This window comes from Anas platyrhynchos, chromosome 1, assembly GCF_047663525.1.
Source record: "Anas platyrhynchos isolate ZD024472 breed Pekin duck chromosome 1, IASCAAS_PekinDuck_T2T, whole genome shotgun sequence".
NCBI lineage: Eukaryota > Metazoa > Chordata > Aves > Anseriformes > Anatidae > Anas > Anas platyrhynchos.
This window is the reverse complement of record NC_092587.1, coordinates 112,482,524-112,501,479: the sequence shown is the minus strand read 5'-3', so window position 1 is coordinate 112,501,479 and position 18,956 is coordinate 112,482,524. Positions and strand designations below refer to the sequence as shown.

General features: G+C 35.5%; 1 protein-coding gene across 6 annotated transcripts in view; it reads right to left on the bottom strand.

Annotated features, from left to right (window-relative positions):
* The window catches only part of TTC3 (tetratricopeptide repeat domain 3), a 61,955-nt gene that overhangs the window by 39,743 nt on the left and 3,256 nt on the right, over window positions 1–18,956 (bottom strand). For 4 of the 6 annotated variants that reach the window (XM_027449122.3, XM_027449124.3, XM_013093314.5 and 1 more), the window contains exons 3-15: window positions 18,471–18,516; window positions 17,209–17,341; window positions 16,711–16,798; window positions 15,710–15,763; window positions 13,191–13,314; window positions 12,166–12,251; window positions 11,422–11,516; window positions 10,424–10,486; window positions 8,720–8,774; window positions 7,907–8,069; window positions 7,746–7,794; window positions 6,665–6,788; window positions 3,090–3,144 (exon numbers count right to left, since the gene is read on the bottom strand). In XM_027449122.3, coding sequence (XP_027304923.3) covers window positions 3,090–3,144; window positions 6,665–6,788; window positions 7,746–7,794; window positions 7,907–8,069; window positions 8,720–8,774; window positions 10,424–10,486; window positions 11,422–11,516; window positions 12,166–12,251; window positions 13,191–13,314; window positions 15,710–15,763; window positions 16,711–16,798; window positions 17,209–17,341; window positions 18,471–18,516 — 1,135 coding nt within the window. The remainder of the gene's footprint in view (window positions 1–3,089; window positions 3,145–6,664; window positions 6,789–7,745; window positions 7,795–7,906; window positions 8,070–8,719; window positions 8,775–10,423; window positions 10,487–11,421; window positions 11,517–12,165; window positions 12,252–13,190; window positions 13,315–15,709; window positions 15,764–16,710; window positions 16,799–17,208; window positions 17,342–18,470; window positions 18,517–18,956) is intronic. The other 2 variants (XM_027449123.3, XM_072026898.1) reach the window with 1 other exon arrangement.

Sequence of the window (18,956 nt, the reverse complement as noted above, 5' to 3'; positions counted from 1 at the left end):
TCACATGTTGCAGGAGTTCCTTATTACACATATTACCATGTTGAAGAGGGCAGAGGGGCACACTTTTTTTGCTAGTTAAACCTAATTCTTTTCACAATTCATATAAGAATGCCTTTTTCTGTCTCAGCTACTTGTTCCAAGATAAGATAGCTCCAGCTATAACCTTTTAGAAACAGCTTAGGAAAGGGCTGTAGCTTCCAAGCACTGGACGCCATCACACAGACAACACACATTCCAGCACCTGGAGTTAAGCTGGTAGAGGAGTGGAACCCAAATACAAGGTACAGCTACCAAATAAATCAAATGTAATAAAATACTGAATGCTGCTGAAGTTCAATTACCGTAAAACTGAATTTGGAAAAAAAAAAAAAAAATCACATATAAATTTCAGCAATTATCTATGCTTGAAAATGTTTATTCGTAGATATATAGAATATTTTTCTGAGTATCATATTTTAGCATACATATTTTTTTAAAACACTGAAAGACACTGTTCAGAGAAAAACACAAATTATCCATTTGACTAATCTCACTCAACAAGACAACGGAATGTCTCAAGTTCAATTACATACATAGGCACCCTCACGCCTTGTGCCTCAATTAATTTTTCATTAAAAGCTACTTAATGACAGAACATAAATTAATCAGAACAAAATTTAAACGTCATAAAGATCACGTTCAGAATTATTTTATGAAGCATTTATTGAAAACGTCTGAAATGTCTGAACAGGTGTGTGCTGGAACTGTTCACATGCATTAAAAATTCCAAAGTAGCACAAATAATATGAGGACTTTCTAATGATTAAAGATATTTAAATGATGGAAAACAGTATTTTTGAAGGCCAGACAACATTTCAATCATATCATCATTTTACCACTTAGAGATAGAGATTATATTCCCTTTTCTTCATTAAATATTTTTCCCCTCCTTAAAGAACTGAAATACTCAAAGCAAAATCTTAATGAAGATATACCAATACAAATCTTTTCTTGCACTATCAAATGAAAGAATTAATCAGCCCTATTATTTCACTTAATGAATCTAACATTAAAAGCCATGCAAAAAAAGAGATTCCAGAAAACTTTCATACAGAAACTACTACTCCCATATACCATTCAATTTTAAAGTGTTTTTTAAATCTGAAAGTAGTATCTTTTTAAATGAAAGTAACAAGCAAATCTTGATGAATTATCATTAAAACACTTCAGCGAACGTATTAATTCAACAGCAAAGAGTTCACTTACCCCAGAAACATTTTAAAATATTAGTAGAAGTAGCATTGCTTTTGCTAGAGATTTCCATTAGAAGCAAACAAAGATATTTAACAGAAATATACACATGTTCAGAAAAACAGTACATGCAAGCAAAAGCTATAATGAAAAAGGACAGCACTGTTAAGATAAGATACAGTGGCATAAAGTTCCTTTACATTAGCTCTTCTGCAAGCCACAAGCCTTTTCTATGTGAACAAAGGATAAGAAAAAGAAAGCTGTTCATCCCCACCCACACTAAACTTGTATCAGCTAGTCATTCAGAGCATAACTCCTCCTTTCACATCAAAGCCAAATCAAATATTTTTTTCTACAACAGTACTGACATAATGAGTATTGGGGGGAGGAGGAGGAGGAAGGAAGAACAGAAAAAGAAATGGAATCAGCAAGTTGTTTTGTTTTTTTTTTCCCCAACATAACATTTCACAGTCCTATGATCTTTTCAGCCTAGACGAATTTTCAGTTCTCTACCTGCATTCCCTTTCATGATCCCTCTTCCCTCCTTAACCTCTCTAAAATCAACTATCCTTCTTGCTCAGGAACAAGTGAATTCAGACATTCTTGTAGTCACTTGATTCAAACTTGTTCAGAATTCCCTATGGCACCATGCATCTCATATTTTGCTCTGTTAACACCATTTACATATAGTTCCTAAAACTGATTTTTCTTCCCGAGCTTGACTTCCCCTTTCCAAAGCTCTTCCCTAATTTATGCTTTCTGAATTAACACTTTACAGTTGTTCTTTTTAAAGTAATCCTACCAAGGATCCTATCTTTTCAATAAATTTGCATCGACTTTTCTTTTGCAGCCTTTTCCAATTCACAAAAAATTACTTAATTCTTCAAGATGTTTGCATATGATATCCAAAGTCTACAGAAGCAACACCACTTCTTCCTACTAATCATTTCTCAATATTATTTCGTAACATATCTTCATTGGCTTCCTAAAATCAAATTTGGAGTCCACACTTTCAGATAAATATTTAACTATGTGAAGTCCAAAGAATGGGATAAGTGAGCACTTCAAACTTCTGCCTGGTCAAGAGTAGAAGGACTCATTGCTTTGAAGGTCACAGCTTTAGAAGAGAGCATGGACAATTTCTGGGAATCAAGGAAATCTCTTACACATTTGCAGTTAAAGTATATTTACCAGGTGATAAAAAACAAAGTTCAGGAAGAGAATTCACTTTGAAGCTGAGAGCTGTTTGTGCTTAAAATGAACACACTCACCACAGGAAAGTACCTCCAGAACTGCAGTAAATTTGGGAGGTCTTTCTACAAAAGTGCTTTTTTCATTAAAAAAAAGAAAAAAAAGAAAAACAACTGAACAACACCAGCTTACATCTCTTAGACTTTGTAGCAAAAGATCCTCTGTGAAATAGCTTGTAGCATCTTTCCTCTCTAACTGCAGGACGATTTTCTTAATGATATATACGGAGCTTTTAGTAACCGTAAAGTAATTATGGATACTGAAACTACCCACATAACACTATTAATTTTAGATCCATTTAGATCCAAAATATACCTTAAAATGAGAAAAGCATTTCCAGCCTGTGACTAAGCATTCCACTTTTTAGTTTCACTTTCAATTCTGAATTCATCCGTGTGAATTAGACTGAAACTCCAAAAGAATTGAAGGAAATAAGGCACAGAAATATAGGAGAGAAGTAGTAACTTAGTAAGTCCACCTACCAAGAAAAAAGCGAAACATGATGGTCTAACATTGTAAAAATAACAGCAGGTACAATTCTACTTATTATTAATGGTAACAGCAAGGGAAGAACTGACTCAGACTTGAAAACAATAAAACAAACTCACTTGGTGGAACCTCCAGAGACCACTCCTTGCTTTCTGTTCTTGGGATGTTGGTGACCTAATGACAAACACACTCATTTGGTTTTATACATAAACAAGAAACAGAAGTAGGTATTACTCAAGTTTCATAGTCACTAACCTTCATAAACAGACTATCTTAATCTAAAAACAGATTTGCCCATTTCAGTACTATGTGGGAATTACAACCAAATTGCAAGCTACAATTTAAACAAAGAAATCACAGCTATAATAGCATACGCTATGTCTTCGATGAAAAAAGTAAAGAAGTTTCATTAATCAATGTGTATTTATACATTTTTTTTAATTTCACAACAACTTAGATTATCTAAAAATACTATCACTTTTTCCAGTAACATTCGTCTTAAGGAAAGATACATTTACAGACCTACATTATGCCAACTTGCATGCATAAAAGTAGATTGAAGTTTTCATAAGATAGCAAAAAAATCTTCAAGCACTTCTTGTAAGTTCTGTAACTCATTCTCTTTTTCAATGAATTACTCTAACGTATCTTTCCTTCCCTTTGCCCTTGTACCTTAGTTTCACTTTTCCCGCTACTGAGTCACCTTTTTTCATTGCCCTGCCCTCCTGTGAAACCTGAAAAGGCTATTTTCAAATGTACATGCTAAGTTTGCTTTGAACCTGCTAGTAGATTCATATTATTTATCATCTTGCTTTCATGTAATATATAGTTGATAATGCACTTTATATGCTAACTTATAGGAAAAAAAATGGATTAGCTTAAAAAAAATGGTAAACAATCAGAAGTACAAAAGTTTATTTTCAATTAATAACTAGTGTGAAAGAGAACAAGTATTTGTAGGCAAATTGGAAGTTGTAATGTTAAATTTTGAATTCATGCTGTTGCAGCATGACTGTCACAGTATGCGTGTGTCTAGCAAATCAAGCCACTTGGGAAAATTTATGGACCATAATGATTAACAGTCTCCTCAGAATAATTGACTTGATATAAGTACCATGACATCAACAGCTGGGAGATCCCACTGACATCTATTAGTGAAATCCCCTGGAAACAACATGATAAGCCATGACAAAATCCCCAAAGTTTCCACTTTTTTTTTTTTTAATAAAATGTATATATATTGGTTTTGTCTTTGAATTGGTTGCTTTCACAGCAGCTCATATGGTACTATCTTTTGGATTTGTGACCAAGACAGTGTTGATAACAATAATGAAATAATATTGAAAATAATGCTTTAGTTTTTGCTAAGCAATGCTTATACAGTGTCAAGGCCTTTTCTGTTTTTCAGTGTGCCCAGCCAGCCAGCAGGCCAAAGGTACACAAGAACCTGGGAGGGGACACAGCTAAGAGAGGTGACCCAAACTGGTCAACGGCATATTCTGTACGATGAATGATGTCGTGTTCAGCAATAAGAGCCGTTCAAAAGGAGGAAGAAGAGAGGTGACATTCCTAGGCATGGTGTTTGTCTTTCCATTTACTGTTATGTGTAATGAAGCCCTGCTTTCCTGGAAATGGTATGCATCTACCTATTGAGTAGAAACAGTGAACGAGTTCTGCATATTGGTTTACTTCCATGCACAGATTTTGTTTTGTCTATTAAACTCCCACCAGATTTCTTGCTTTTACCCTTCTGATTCTCTTCCCCATCCCACTGGGGAGAGAGAACAAGCAGCTGTGTGGTGCTTAGCTGCCTACTGGGGTTTGATCCACAGCATCCTAGTAAGTCTTTGCACTTTAAACAATAAAAAATAAAACACTAACAGGCAGAGTTAGAGACTTTTGTTGGTGGATTTGTTTGGCCATCCTTCACTAATGTGTAACCTTAGTTTAGTTATTTTTTAGGAACAAAACACAAGAACAAAACAGAGAACAAAATTTAAGTTTCACTTTATCTTTTAAAACTTCCTCACCACAGTTAATAAAAATAATATAGTAGAGCATTAACAGTTGTAAACACTTTTTTTTTAATATTAAGAATTAATCCAAAGCATTACAAAAGGATATGCATAGCCCAATGCAAGTCCATTGTGCATTCTAACAGTATACTACACTTGTTTTAAACATATGCCAAATACATAATCAAGGTCCATAAAATCCTAGTTTTAAATAGGATTTAAGAGTTAAGAGTACTATTCAACCAACATTTTTTCCACAGAAAAGAAATCTGTTAGCAGAACAACAAAATAATGGTCCGTAACCATATAAATACTTAGCATTGCAAGATCAGTGCAGAACGTTCCTTAATAGCAAGAACCCTGTATATGAATTAACTTTGGCTAAGGCATCTCCCATGGAATTCCATTATACCAGTACACATTAACTAAATCCTCTCCTAAAGCCAAAGGGAAGTCCACATCTGAATGCACACTGACAGGCAGGACTGGTCAATTAATTAAGTCAGACATGACTTCAATCTCTCTTTTAATAAACCCTGAGAAGTCCTCTCTCTCTCTTGTGAAATACTATGTCCATCTTTTCCTTTGAGCAGCCACTTCTCGCCTTCTTTCAAACCCAAAGTTCGGAACATAATTTTATATCAAAGGAAAAGTGCACTTGCCTGAGAAAGTACACAGTTATTAAAGCATGATTGCTGAAAAGTTTCAGCCACAACATTTAAATGGCTGTATTAGGTTTATGTGGCAAGGTTTTGGTAGTGGGAGGTCATAAGGGTGGCTTCTGTGAGAAGAATCCAGAAGCTGCCCCATTATTAGATAAGGGCCTGGACCCCGCTGCTGGCCAGAGCAGGCCAGTAAGTGATGTTTGTGCCTCTGTGAGAGCGTATTTAAGAGAGGAAAAAAACTGTGGGGGAACAGTAGCTGGGAAAGAGAGGACTGAGAAACAGCCTTGCAGACACCAAGGTCAGTGTAGAAGGAGCAGGTGGATGTGGCCTGGAGGAGGCTGCGGCCTGTGGAGAAGCCCCCGCAGGAGCAGGCCCCAGGCCGGAGCTGCAGCCCGTGGAGAGGAGCCCCCGCAGGAGCAGGGGGTCTGAGGGGAGCTGCCACCCAGCCGTGGGGGACCCGTGCTGGAGCAGTTTGCTCCTGGGGGATGGATGGATGGACCCCGTGGGACGGAGCCGTGTGGGAGCAGTGCTTGAAGAGCTGCTGCCTGTGGGCAGCCCCTGCAGGCTCAGCTGGGGAAGGATGGCATCCCGTGGGAGGGACCCCACGGGGAGCAGGGGCAGAGCGTGACCATGAAGGAGCGGCAGAGACAAAGTGTCAGGGACTGACACAGCCCCCATGGATGGGTGGATGGAGGGGAAGGTGTTTTCAGTTTCTTTCCTTTGTTTATCACTTCCTAGCTTGTTAGAAATAGGCAATAAATCTTACTACCTCCCTACTCTGACTCTGTTTTGCCTGTGACAATAATTGTTGAGTGATCTCCCCCTCCATATCTCAAACCTTGAGCTCTCTGCATTGTATTTTCTCCCCATTCCCCTTTGAGGAGGGGGAGTGAGAGAGTGGCCTTGGTGGAGCTTGGCTGCCCACCCGAGTAAAACCACCACAATGACACATTCCAGGATGGAGAAAATTAAAATACTGCTAGTCTTGTAATTAGCATCTGTAGCATAACTTACTGTGGTATCATGTTTTTGATGGCAGTGGTGATCTTTAGGATCAGACTGTGTTCTCTTTCTGTCTTTTTCTATTTCTTTTTGTTCTTGAGAAATGATTAAATGAGATTCTGAAGAACTGCAGTCTCTGAAAAGTAAAAAGAGAAAATGCTAGTTCTTCCAGTGTTGATATCTTTTCTTGATATTTAAGGTGTCCCATACGTACACTGAAAAAACAAGTACAAGAAGCCTAACCCTCACAGAAAGTGCCAACAGCATAACCATATTTAAAGGATTTGATCAAACATCCTTTTTTAAGCCTAATAATATGCAGTTTAAAGGCAAAGTAAAATCTCTAACAAAAAATAATACAAGAAAAAAATAATAATTTCCTATGGATAGATAGCACATAACTAAAAGTTGACCAATAAAAATCAAAATGGTCTTTCAGGAAAATGTTTCAATGAGTTAAGACATATACTGTAATACAGATCAATCTGTGAATATGGAACCTCCTTACCCTCCTGCCTTACCCTTTCCAGTCAAAGCAAAACCATAAAATACATGTGACAAAGACAAGTTCCTACTACTTCGGATATATGTTCGCTGTTTGTTTGTTGGTTGTTTTTTTTTTTTTTTTTTACCATTGCCAAAATTCATTTGCTAGCATTCAGCTCCTCTTATAATTAGGATTCAATTCAGCTTAATGTCCTAGTGAACATCATACAGCAAAGTTAACACAAAACAATGGGTACGATTGCACAGACATTTTCAAATGCCAGGTACCTTCAACAGCATACATACTTCAAATAGGGTGGAAAATAAACATGACCATGTAATTGTTTCCCCTTTTTTCCAGTACAGCTAGAACTTAAAATGCTGAAGGAGACTACTTGGAAGTAGAAAACATCACAAAGACAGCTTATTTAGGTCGTAGAGGTCCTCTTTACTCCTAGACTGGATTCTGGCTGCAGTTCTGATCTTATTTCTTTCATTTGTATTGCTTTTATTTTGTTGTATATCAGTAAACATTGACGGTATGTATTATGTAAATCTTATACTAGGCATTGCTAATAAAAAAATAGCAAATTTTGCAGCTGCTTACTTTTTCTCAAGAAGCAATTTCTTTGGTTTCTGCTTATATTCTTTAGTACCTGTAGAAAATTTTATAGGAAGGAAAAAAATAATTAGCTAGCTTCAAAGGAACGTTACCAGTGAAGGAATGTGGCTATGTTCAAGGCAGATCTTCAAAACTGAAAATGTTACCATTGATTTCTTCTAACGTCTTCTTTAATTTGTCATTCTGCTGAATAAGATCCTTAAGTCCATCAAGAATATTCTTGCAGAGTTCCTGAGCTCTCTCATTAGCTTCCAAAGCCAGTTCATGCTCCCCCAGTAATGACAGTGCCTTACAGAAGTGGTAGTGACCCTACATGGATACCAGTTTAAGTATTCATTCACTCAAATAAGAAAACAGTTTACATTCAAAACAGTTGTAGTACAGCAGACAATATAAAGTTTTCACATACTCTGAAGTTATCTATTTCAATGGTTAATAACCAAAGTTTTTAACCACTCAGCACACTGAAACAGCTAGATACTGCTCACAATTAATTATCTTTCCCCTAGCTTTGGAGAAGATCAAATTTGCTTTTTCCTCTAATTTCAACTATTAATTTGCAATCCTTTACTCTTCTTTAGTCCAAGAAGATCAGGAAACACATTCTGGTCATTAATTAGGGTTTTTATTATTTTATGGACAACATGTATTCTTTTTAAAGCACTGTGACAACAAAGCTATGCACAACGATGTAGTATGTTTTTTCATCTTTACACATGCAGAACATCATGTAAACAAGTGTATCAAAATAGCATTTTAAATACAAAAACACAAGCAAGCTATGTACATGCCTGAAGCTGAATTCCCAGATACTCCGCCCATTCTACTGTCATTAATGCTTAATTCTGATAATAACAATTCATACGTACATGCGTTAAACCTGTAATTCAGACCGGGACCCTATGTTGGTTTACAGGACAAACAAAGACAATTTTGAAACATATACGATTAAAACTAACCTTTGGCCAATTAGGCTTCAAAATAGTGGCCCTTTTTCCATCAGCAAGTGCTCTCCTTAAAGAGAAAGAAGTACAAAAAAGATTAATATTTATACTTCAGAAATCTCCAGACCAGGGCTGCATTATAAAAAGAAGGTAAGATAAATAAAACAGTTCATTCACTGTATAAAAGTATGGTTAGACAACACCTCTTAGCTGAAACTTACCTGGTTAAAATGTTGCAGTCTCAACTATTTCACACATTAAATATTTATTCCCTCCCTCTACCTTCTAGGTCTTCCAGCGTTTCTGTACATGAAGCTATCCCTTATAAATGGGCTCTAACATGATACTTATTTAAAAAGCAAAGGCTTTATAAGAAGCCTGAACAACAAACCAAAATATGTTGAGAGAAATCATATTAGGGAGTTGTTACATAATCATTACAGATACAGATTTGAGAGTACAAGTATTAACTACAGAGCACAGTAACCTGAAAATTGTCAACTGAAGCCAAAATAACATGCCTGACTTTTTATATGCAATGTATCATGGCACAAAAAAGTAATTTTGATCAGGTCAGAACAGAAGTGGTCTATTACTACAGCAGTAGGAGAGCACAGAGCAGCAGAGTGCAGCCTCTGCTGATACAAACTGCCTAAATGGGGCAGTTACTGAGTTGATATACCTTTGTGATTTGCTTCTTCACAGAACTACAGCTATGTGTCAGATAAGCAGGATGCAGTAGATTATAACAAAGAGGTGTAACACAGATCACTTCAGATGACGAAGTTCTAGACAGTATGTACTTTTACAAATAATTCACTCCTTTGGTAACTGGGTCATATGGACTCAGCAAGGGCATTAGGTCATGTTGCAGATATTTTCTAACTAGAAAGGCTCACAAAAAACAATAAGGAGCTATTTTATTTCCACACGGGGAAAAAAAAAAAAAAAAAAAAAAACAACAACAACAAAAAAAAACTTGTTTTACACACAAGTGTTTGTAAGTTGCCTAGTCAGTAACACTGTTTTTTTTTTGCAACTAATATAGCAAGAAAGCTTGCACAGAATGATCTAAAGGAGGAAAACAGAACATCAAGATACTAGGAGATGATGAAAGCCTGGCACAGCACTATGAGAAGTTGCCCCTAAGCGCTGCTAAAAAAAAAAAAAACAAAAAAAACACATCATGGCACGAGGCTAGAAACAAAGCGAAGCTGCAGTAAAAGGTTCATAAATATAGGCTGAGTGAAGTCCCATAAACATGATTTATAGCTTAACATGTGGCTTAAGGAAAAATAACTCCCAGATATCTTCTTCAAAAGGTTTACTTCTTCACAAGGTTTAATAAAATCACAATACTCACCGGTACTGAGGGCTTTTTTCCCCCAGTTGTATGATCTCCCTCCCCCCTCCCAATTTTTAAATGCTGTTACATACTGTCAGTAGATACAGCTAATATTACTCATTTCTCTTAATATCAGTTTCCTGAGGTAGTAACGTAGTAACATCACACATACTATATATATACATACTGTATATATATATATATATACACACACACACACACTCTATATATAGTATGTGTGATGTTACTTAAATAAATAAATAAATATATATATATATTTTTTTTTTAAGTAGTTCTTTCATAAGTGTTTTACTTGCCAAGCTGCAGTAAAGGAGATCACAAACATTACATATTATAAACAAGGATTTACTCACTTGTACTGTCTTGTGAGAATTAAACAGAGAGCTCGGTTTCCATAAAGAAGGTGGTTTGCAGGACTGAAAAAAGAATATGCATATATATTAAAAAGTTATTAATACATATTATTTCTGGAAATCTTAAAGAAAAAAATAATCATCTCAGACACATACACTTGACTGAAGACAGCTTAACCAACTTTTCAGGGAAGCTGAAATCTGTTTCAATTTGGGATTGAAATGTATTTTATTATGTGACATAAAATCTGAAGCAAGACATCACAAAAGTGATAATCTTCTCAAATGCATGACTATAAAGCTACAGACTTAAAAATAAAAAAAAGAAAATTAGAGCAATCTGTTTTTTTATGAAAGGTGGGATTAGTGAATTCCACCATATTCCACAGATGCTGCAGCTTTTAAAAGCAGCATTTGCTTGGCTACAACACAAGTAGCAATGACACCAAACCAACATGCTTTCACTAGTTCACATTACATCTGAGCCATAGAAAGGGGACAAATGTGCTTTAATACAGGAAACCAAACTGTCTCCTTATCCCTTCTCAAAGACTAGATAATTCTCCAGATCCCTTTAGCAAAGGGCTTTGGGAGAGAAATGAAACAAAATTTACAAAAGGAAATTAAGTCCATCACATCTATATACAACAAGCAAATATTTAATATAATTCGTTCTTGTTCACTAGGTTCTGCAACACTTCTGAGATGATAAATATTTGTGATGATTGGTCATGCTGTTCTGCTAGCTGGTTATTCCCTTTCCAATTTTACTCTGCTTACTATTAGACATCTTAGATCAGCTTTAAGTCTAACAGAACCTCTGGGGAAGAAAAAATACAACCAACCAAAACAAATATAACAAAAAAATGTGCTACATAGCTTTTTTTTTTCCTCTTTGCCTCCCCTCCCCTTCCCCCCGCTTTTTTCTTTTTTTAAATTAGGTATCATTTGGCCTCTACAGTGGCTCGTACAATCTAGTTAGCAAGTTCAGTTCTTACCAAAACTCTATGGCTCTAGTATATGACATTATAGCGCAATCAAAGTTTCCTTGGGAAAACTCCTCGTTTCCTTTCTGTTTCATAGATTCACTGTTCTGTGAAATCAAGAAAAACCAATTCAGAAACCACTGTAATTAAACTCAGTTGCAATGAGAAGTAAAGAAAACATCTGGCAAGAGTCAGCTATTTTTCATGCTTCCAAAAAAACCACAAATGTTATATACTCACTATTACCTGTAAAATAATGCTTTTAATTTGTTGTAATGTACTAAGATTTAAGGCATAAAAATAAAAGTGTTGTGCAGACAAGAATACAACATACACCAATTACAATGTAGGCCTCAACTCAGGAGCTCCCTTGGTCTCCTGAATAGTTATTATCAAATGCAAGTGCACGTCAAATAGCAAATTAGACTGAGTACAGTGATGCTCAACCAGTTCCACACTTGGTGCTTTTCAACACAGTTCCTGATTTCAGCAAGAAAGCCATGGGATGGATGGGACAGGATACGGATGAACACTGTCCAATGTACAGTGGCAACATAAATGACTACTGTTCTGCTTACTAGGTCTGGATCCCTCAGGGCAACTATTGTGTCTAGACAATTACTCACTCAAGCTTTTGAAACCCATACCTTTGATCATTTGGCCATTTTTATCATTTTTTTTAACGCTAAAATCAAAACCAAAAAAAAAAACACCACACAACAAATGATAACCACAAAGGTTGACATATTTTCTTACCTTCCTACAGTTTTCACAGGTCACAGCTTTAAATTCTTCAACTAAATTACAATCTTCCAAGGCTACTTTTGTTATATAACGTTTGCCTGTAGACAAAATTCAGAAGAATGCAATAGACAAAGAAATAATCAAAGACAAGTAGAGTTTATCTTCTGTTAATAATTGTGCTCTATTTTATGTCTGGAAACAAAATGTGGCATACCAAATAAATAATAGAAACAAACTATGTGACAGAACAAACTATGTGACAGAAGTATTCAAAACAAAGGAATCATTTATTAGCATTTTACAAGCCAAAAAAACTTGTCACAGGCAGTAAAACCTTTACGCATTTGCCTTTTTTTTCAGGCAATCAAGTGAAATATGGTTTTATTTTAAAGAATTTGCATTTTTAAGATCTACTAAGATTTCTATTTTAAAGAATATGATCTTTGGTACTTAACTATAAAAAGATACTTCTCCTTACACGCTACTCTGATTCCAACCACTCAGTTATTTACTGCAATAGCTGAGTTATAATGTGCATATGCAACAAAAACATAAGAACAGAAAAAAAGCCATTCAACAGACATCAAAAACAGTGGACTTGGGAACCTGTTCTCATTTCACTCAAAGTTCTCCTGCTAGTGTGAAAGGCATACAGCAACTACCATGAGCTCTGTAGGCTTATTTTTGAAATGACTGACACCTCCATTAATAGGCACTTACTTACTGTTTAGTAAGACCCATTTCATATTTCATACACCTTTCACCTCTAAGTTAAAGTTGATAGTCTATAGGCATACATACTGATTTGTCTTTGTTGTCCACCATGAATTTTCTGAGCATCTGTTCAGCAAGAACATATGCACTGAATATGACCAATATACAGAAACTCAAGAAAGAACTGTTTGTTTAAATAAACAGAAAACAACACTATTTTTCCAGTCACTCCCACGATGAAAAGCACACAAACATTCCTATTTCATAACTATAACATAGGTAACTTTCCACATGGTTGTTTCCTCAGAGTTGTTCATACTTACATTCAGCAAAGAAAATTTCAAGATAGATCCAACCGAAATCACCAAGTTTCTCCAACTTCTGCAGAATACCAACATCACCTGTATATCTGACCCACTCAAGTGCATCCCCAACATCAAAGACACCCTAGTTCAGTTGAAGAATAGGGGAAAAAAAAGAAAACAAAAGAAAACAAAACAGTTAGCTTTAAGTCAATACAAAGAAAAGTCCTAAAGAAAAAAAAAACACCACACAAACCACTAATTGAGTGACAATAGTGGATATATTCCATGTAAATATAACAAACTACTATTATACCACTTACATGATGCACTCATTCCCAATTTGTTAGCCTTTCAAACAGGCAATCGCTCACAAATACAAATATCTAGGTATTTGTATTTGTGAGCAAACACAGCGTAATAAAGCATATTCACAGAATGAGGACAGATGTATTTTCTACATCTTTCTACAGGAGACAGGAATTATTCAAATTATAAAATTTTATTTACAAATATTTTTGATGACTGCAACAAAATTCCTTTAGTGTGAAGTGACAAGCCTGATTAAAGAAATAATATTCACCAGGCTGTTAGATATGCAAGCAGGGCTAAGACTTAATTCCATGAATCATAACTTCCCTTCTACTCAAAGTAAGTTTACCTGTTTGAGCTACAGAACTTTATTTGAAGGAAATGGATTGAGTGAAGAATGCCTGTTGCCTGGGATACTCTCGTATTACATGAATCTGCAGATTTTTAAAAACAGTTTAAAAACCTGCATGACTGAGAAAAATATCACTAAAAACGCAAAAACTGGGTTATCCAGCAGTAACTTACAGTTGTACCTATTCTGCTTTTCCTATTGCTACTATCAGTTTTGATACGGTCTTCAAAATTAAACGTCTTTTTCACTTTTGCAGTTAAACTACAGAGCACAGTCAAAACTAGGAAGTGGAGAATAAAAATGATAAATGTAGGGAAAATAAGAATGTTCTCTTAACAAGGACAGTTCCATCAAACATTGAATTTGACAGTGAACACAGATCAGCAGGCTCCCTTACCGCACCCTTAGCCAGCCATTCACAGTCCTTCAGACTGAATCAGTACCACTATTTGAGAATCTCTTGGAAGATTTTCAACTTGTCTCCAACAAAGAGCATTTCTAAAGGTTTGCATCATTTCAGCAATCGAGCACAGTCCCGTTTGTAGCTCTGAAGCCCCATCTTGTAAGATGGGTACTAGATGGTACTAGCACTGCCATTACTAGTACCAGGCTGCAGGGACTGCAATCTGTTGGGTTTACAACTTGCCCTGCACCTTGTCTTGACCTACTCAGAGCTCTTGACTTAACTTGGTTGAACTGTAACAGCAATTTTTCTTTTGACTAGGTGGCTGTAATTAATTTGTTTTGTTTTTATATGGTACAATAATAGTTTTTAAATATAGACAGTAGTAACAAGTAGTTACTTGTTACTGCTATGACTAACATAATGATGCAGCAGTGAGAAATGGAAGCCAAATACAGAACAAATGAACAGAAGCAAATGACAGAACAAAGGTCTTGAGAATTGCAGACACGTAAAATAGTTCAGAGGAATAGAGGCATGGGACAGTAACAGATGGGTCAGAAGCTGACAACAAAGACTCAATGGCTATAAGCAACTGGCCAATGGTCATTATAAAAATAAAAATGGTCATTATAAAAAAAAAAAACAACAAACAAACTATGAAACTGGACAAAATTAGGGTAAAAACTTTTTAACATACATAAAACATAATATAGAATAAAGTCAGGTATTACCTTAAACCTGTACACCAATGAAAACAACAAGCAAGGTATAAGAGTGTTTTACCAAACATGAAAAACCAAACCCAAGTGAATCCCAGACTTGGAAGAATACAGTAACAGCACTCCTCACAGCAAAGAATACCTGATAGTGATGCCTATACCCGTGACCCCTCACACAAAGAACAGACTGCAGCCACTGGCTTTAGAATCCCAAGGATCAGTAAAAGTTAAGCATAACACCACAAAAAGGGTCAGAGACTAGGAAGTGTTTGTAACCCAGCTCCTAGTGAGTTTTTCCATTTAGAAATATTTATTTCTTGGTTTTCATTCTTCATCTGCAATAACTCTGGAAGATTTCAGTTACACTGTCAATAATTTTTTCTCCATACATGCAACATGTGTTTGCCTTTCGCCCATACTAAGATTTTTAGTATAACACCCTAACACCAGCACAGAAAGAGAGGACAAGCAAAATGCACCAGAGATAGGACATAAGAACTACCTCCAGAATTCTCACCCATTTTGATCTCAAGCAGACAGCATTTATTTCACAGCTCCTGTCACATAGATTTTGTTTTGTGGCTTAGTTGAAATAACTGGCAACCCCAGTCCTGCATGCCTATATAAGCCAAAAGCTACACACTATTTATGTGTTTTGAAATTTTGTATATTTGTACACTTTTTTTTTTTTTTTTAACATATATTCACACACAAAAATGCATTCCAATTAAAAACAATTTGAGAAACTTACGTTTTCTATCCTGCTGCCAATTTTCAGTATGCCCTCAATAAAAGGTGGAACGTTCTAGGAGAGGGATAAAAAAACAAGATCCAGCTGACACAACCAATGAAAAAATATCCAAAACAACAGTACTTCGCCTGCTGGGGTCTTCTGCTCCTCCAAATACATTTTGCTATTACCATCTTTTACATCGACAAGGAGACAAAGGCTGAGGAAGTTAAGAAGAGGGAAGCAGAGGTAAACAGAGGAATGGGAATACACACAGACCTTCAGATACAGATTGTATGGGAGACTACCACAGGAAGAAAAAGCAAGAAGAACCCATCATGTGAAACAATGTACAGTAATTGCAGAGACATCCTGAAGTACAAGAAGGTGAAAATAGAGCACTCGGACAGCCTGAAGGAGGAAGCAGCAGAAGGAGCATAAGGAAGTATGAATCCACAACAATACACGAATGCCTAATCATAGAAAGTCATATAAGAGACAGAAAAACATAGCATGGTGTTGAACACACAATTTCAGTAAATCATTAAAAAAAACAAACCACCATATCATACTTAAATTAAAATCATAAATAAAACTATCTTCCCCTCAGCTGCTGAAAACATTTGTTCTATTACTCTTTTTTTTCCACAACCACTGTTTTAAGTCAACAACAGTATCAAATTTTAAATATCGTGTGTTGAACATGGAAAAAATAACTGAGAAAAAAATCTGCTCAAGTTATTCATCAGGGAAAGGTGCCATTTTTCTCACTGATACGACTCTCTTAACAAGGGTTGCAGTCAACCATATTATGGACTCTGCAAAACTTAAGGATTATCCCAACTATAATAAAGCCTGTGACATGAAACTAACTTTCTAGAAAGCTGTAACTATCAGACAATTTATTCACTCCAGTAAAAGGATATGTCTCATTTAAGATAAAACCCCAAGCTGCCTAAGATAAAGAACTAATTAACCTATTATATTTTAAAACATACACAAAGTTAAAAAATAATACTTACAACAACTTTTTTAATCAAATCAACAAGGTCTTCCAAAACCTCTAAATCACAGAGTCTCTTCCAATTCCGGTCTAAAATCTGTGAACTGCTTCAAAACAAAACAAGTCGTTATTCAGAAAAATATCATCATGTAACATGGTCTGACATACTAACAGCTGCAGTGATTAGACATAAGCTAGAACATGGTTGAGCATGGTTATAAACTCTTCAGAGAAAAAAAAAAAAAGAAAAAAAAGGATGGAAAGATTTTGGTACTTTTTAAGTACAGGGCATCCATTTAAATGCTTAAATACATTCTGAGATTCCAAATTTCAGAAACATATTTTTAATGTTTTCAACCATATGCAAGAACTAGGCCTTCTGACCTTAACTAATTCAGCTTATTGTAAAAATATACCTGCAGACTGTTTAACCATTAGCAAGAGCATAAGCTGATCTTTCAGAGAAAACAAAAATAAATGCAAAGGCTGAAGAATCACTGAGAACATGACTACTTACCTCCAATCAGCTACCAAAGAATTACTTTCACTTTTGAAGAGAAGAGGCCAAAAGATGCGAATTTTAATAACGTTGCAATATTCTCTTAATACGTCAACCGGCTGACTGCACCACACTTCACAGGGATCAACATCTTTAAGAAAACAGTTAGGAACTGGATTATACAATTCAAGCATTACAAGTAATCAAAGTCCAACTAAACATTCAAAACCACCAGCTATTTCCACAGCGCATTCCTATGTACTATTTAACCAGAATGAGATAACTTGAAAACTCTCAACATACTTTGCAACTTGATTTTTTTTGTTTGTTTTTAATAAATTGAAGGAGAAGGAATTTATATGGAAGTAAGAACAGAGACCTGTTGGCAGGCTTTCTATTCCTCGCCCAAGGAATGACTTGTGTCCTGAATTGTATTAATATTAATAAACATAACTGAAAAAAAAAGCCTGCTTCTAATAACAAGCCTAACAAGGGCTGTGAGATGCTGAAAAGATATTATTTTCGAAATAAAATGTGAGCCTCTTCTAGCTGTACCTGTTTAATTAGTTTCTATAATAGATTCAGAGTAGCATGGCATGTAGCAACATGGCACCAAAAAAAAATAAAAATCAACCAACTATTTTTATTCTCTAGAGGCCAATATATACATGATGCATGGCTCTTTCAAAAATATAAACCATGCCCCTTGGAGGCTGTCTGTAAAAGGTGAAGTTCCTTATTAGACTATTGAGGTGGCATCAAGTACTTTCAGAGGAGTACTATCTGAGCATATTTGAGTATATGCAAAAAAACATCTTACAGAGCTGATGGCTACACCTGAGTTTCCTACATATTATAGGTTATCATTTCTATAGTGTATACAGCCTTTTATAACTTAGCTTGTTATAAAGCCATCTGCTCTTCTGCAACCATCAAAAAATTAGAGACTGTAGGCATAGAGCTTTGTAGTTAAAAAGATCAATTTGAATGTGTCTTTAGACCTATACAGCTAAAATGTTTCTACAATTAAAGCACAGGTAACAAACATATACCTTAAATCTTCATTCTTACAACATTAACTGCCTGAACACATCACTGTTATTGACTATTCACACTGTTCTCACAAATGCATAGAAGTATTCTGCATGTTACGTAAGCACACAAAAAAAAACACACAATAATTCTTCCAGTGGAAAAAAAATGAATTAATAATTGAATGATCCAAGCACAACACAGACAGCGCTTTAGAAAGTTATGTAATATTGGTTTAGTTTACATACCTGTTTTAGGTTTATGTGGAGAACGTTGTACAAATACTCCATGACCCTACAGATAAACATATCATTTCTTAACATTGTTTATCTTGCAAATATGTTACACCAACTATAAATGATTACTTAAAAGTTTCTAAAAATTAAACCAATATAAAATCTTTACATCAGAGGAAGGGAGGATTAGAAGTGATTTTTAAGCTGTCACTAATTCCTTTGCTCAAGGAAAAAAAAAGTTTGCATATACTTTCGCTTTCAGATCACAGACACAGGGGACCAGTAAAAAAAAAGATAGTCCTCGTAAACAAGCAGACTGATCAAAAAAGGAAACAGATCTATGAAGCGAAGTATTCGGTAACAAGAAGTCTATTTTCACATGATATGTGCTTCAAGGGGATTTAATTTGCTCTGGTTCAAGTCTAGTCCCACAGAGCATCCATTCATGGTTGATACATTACCTATACTCCTAAAAGCAGCTTCACCCCCAGTGAATCC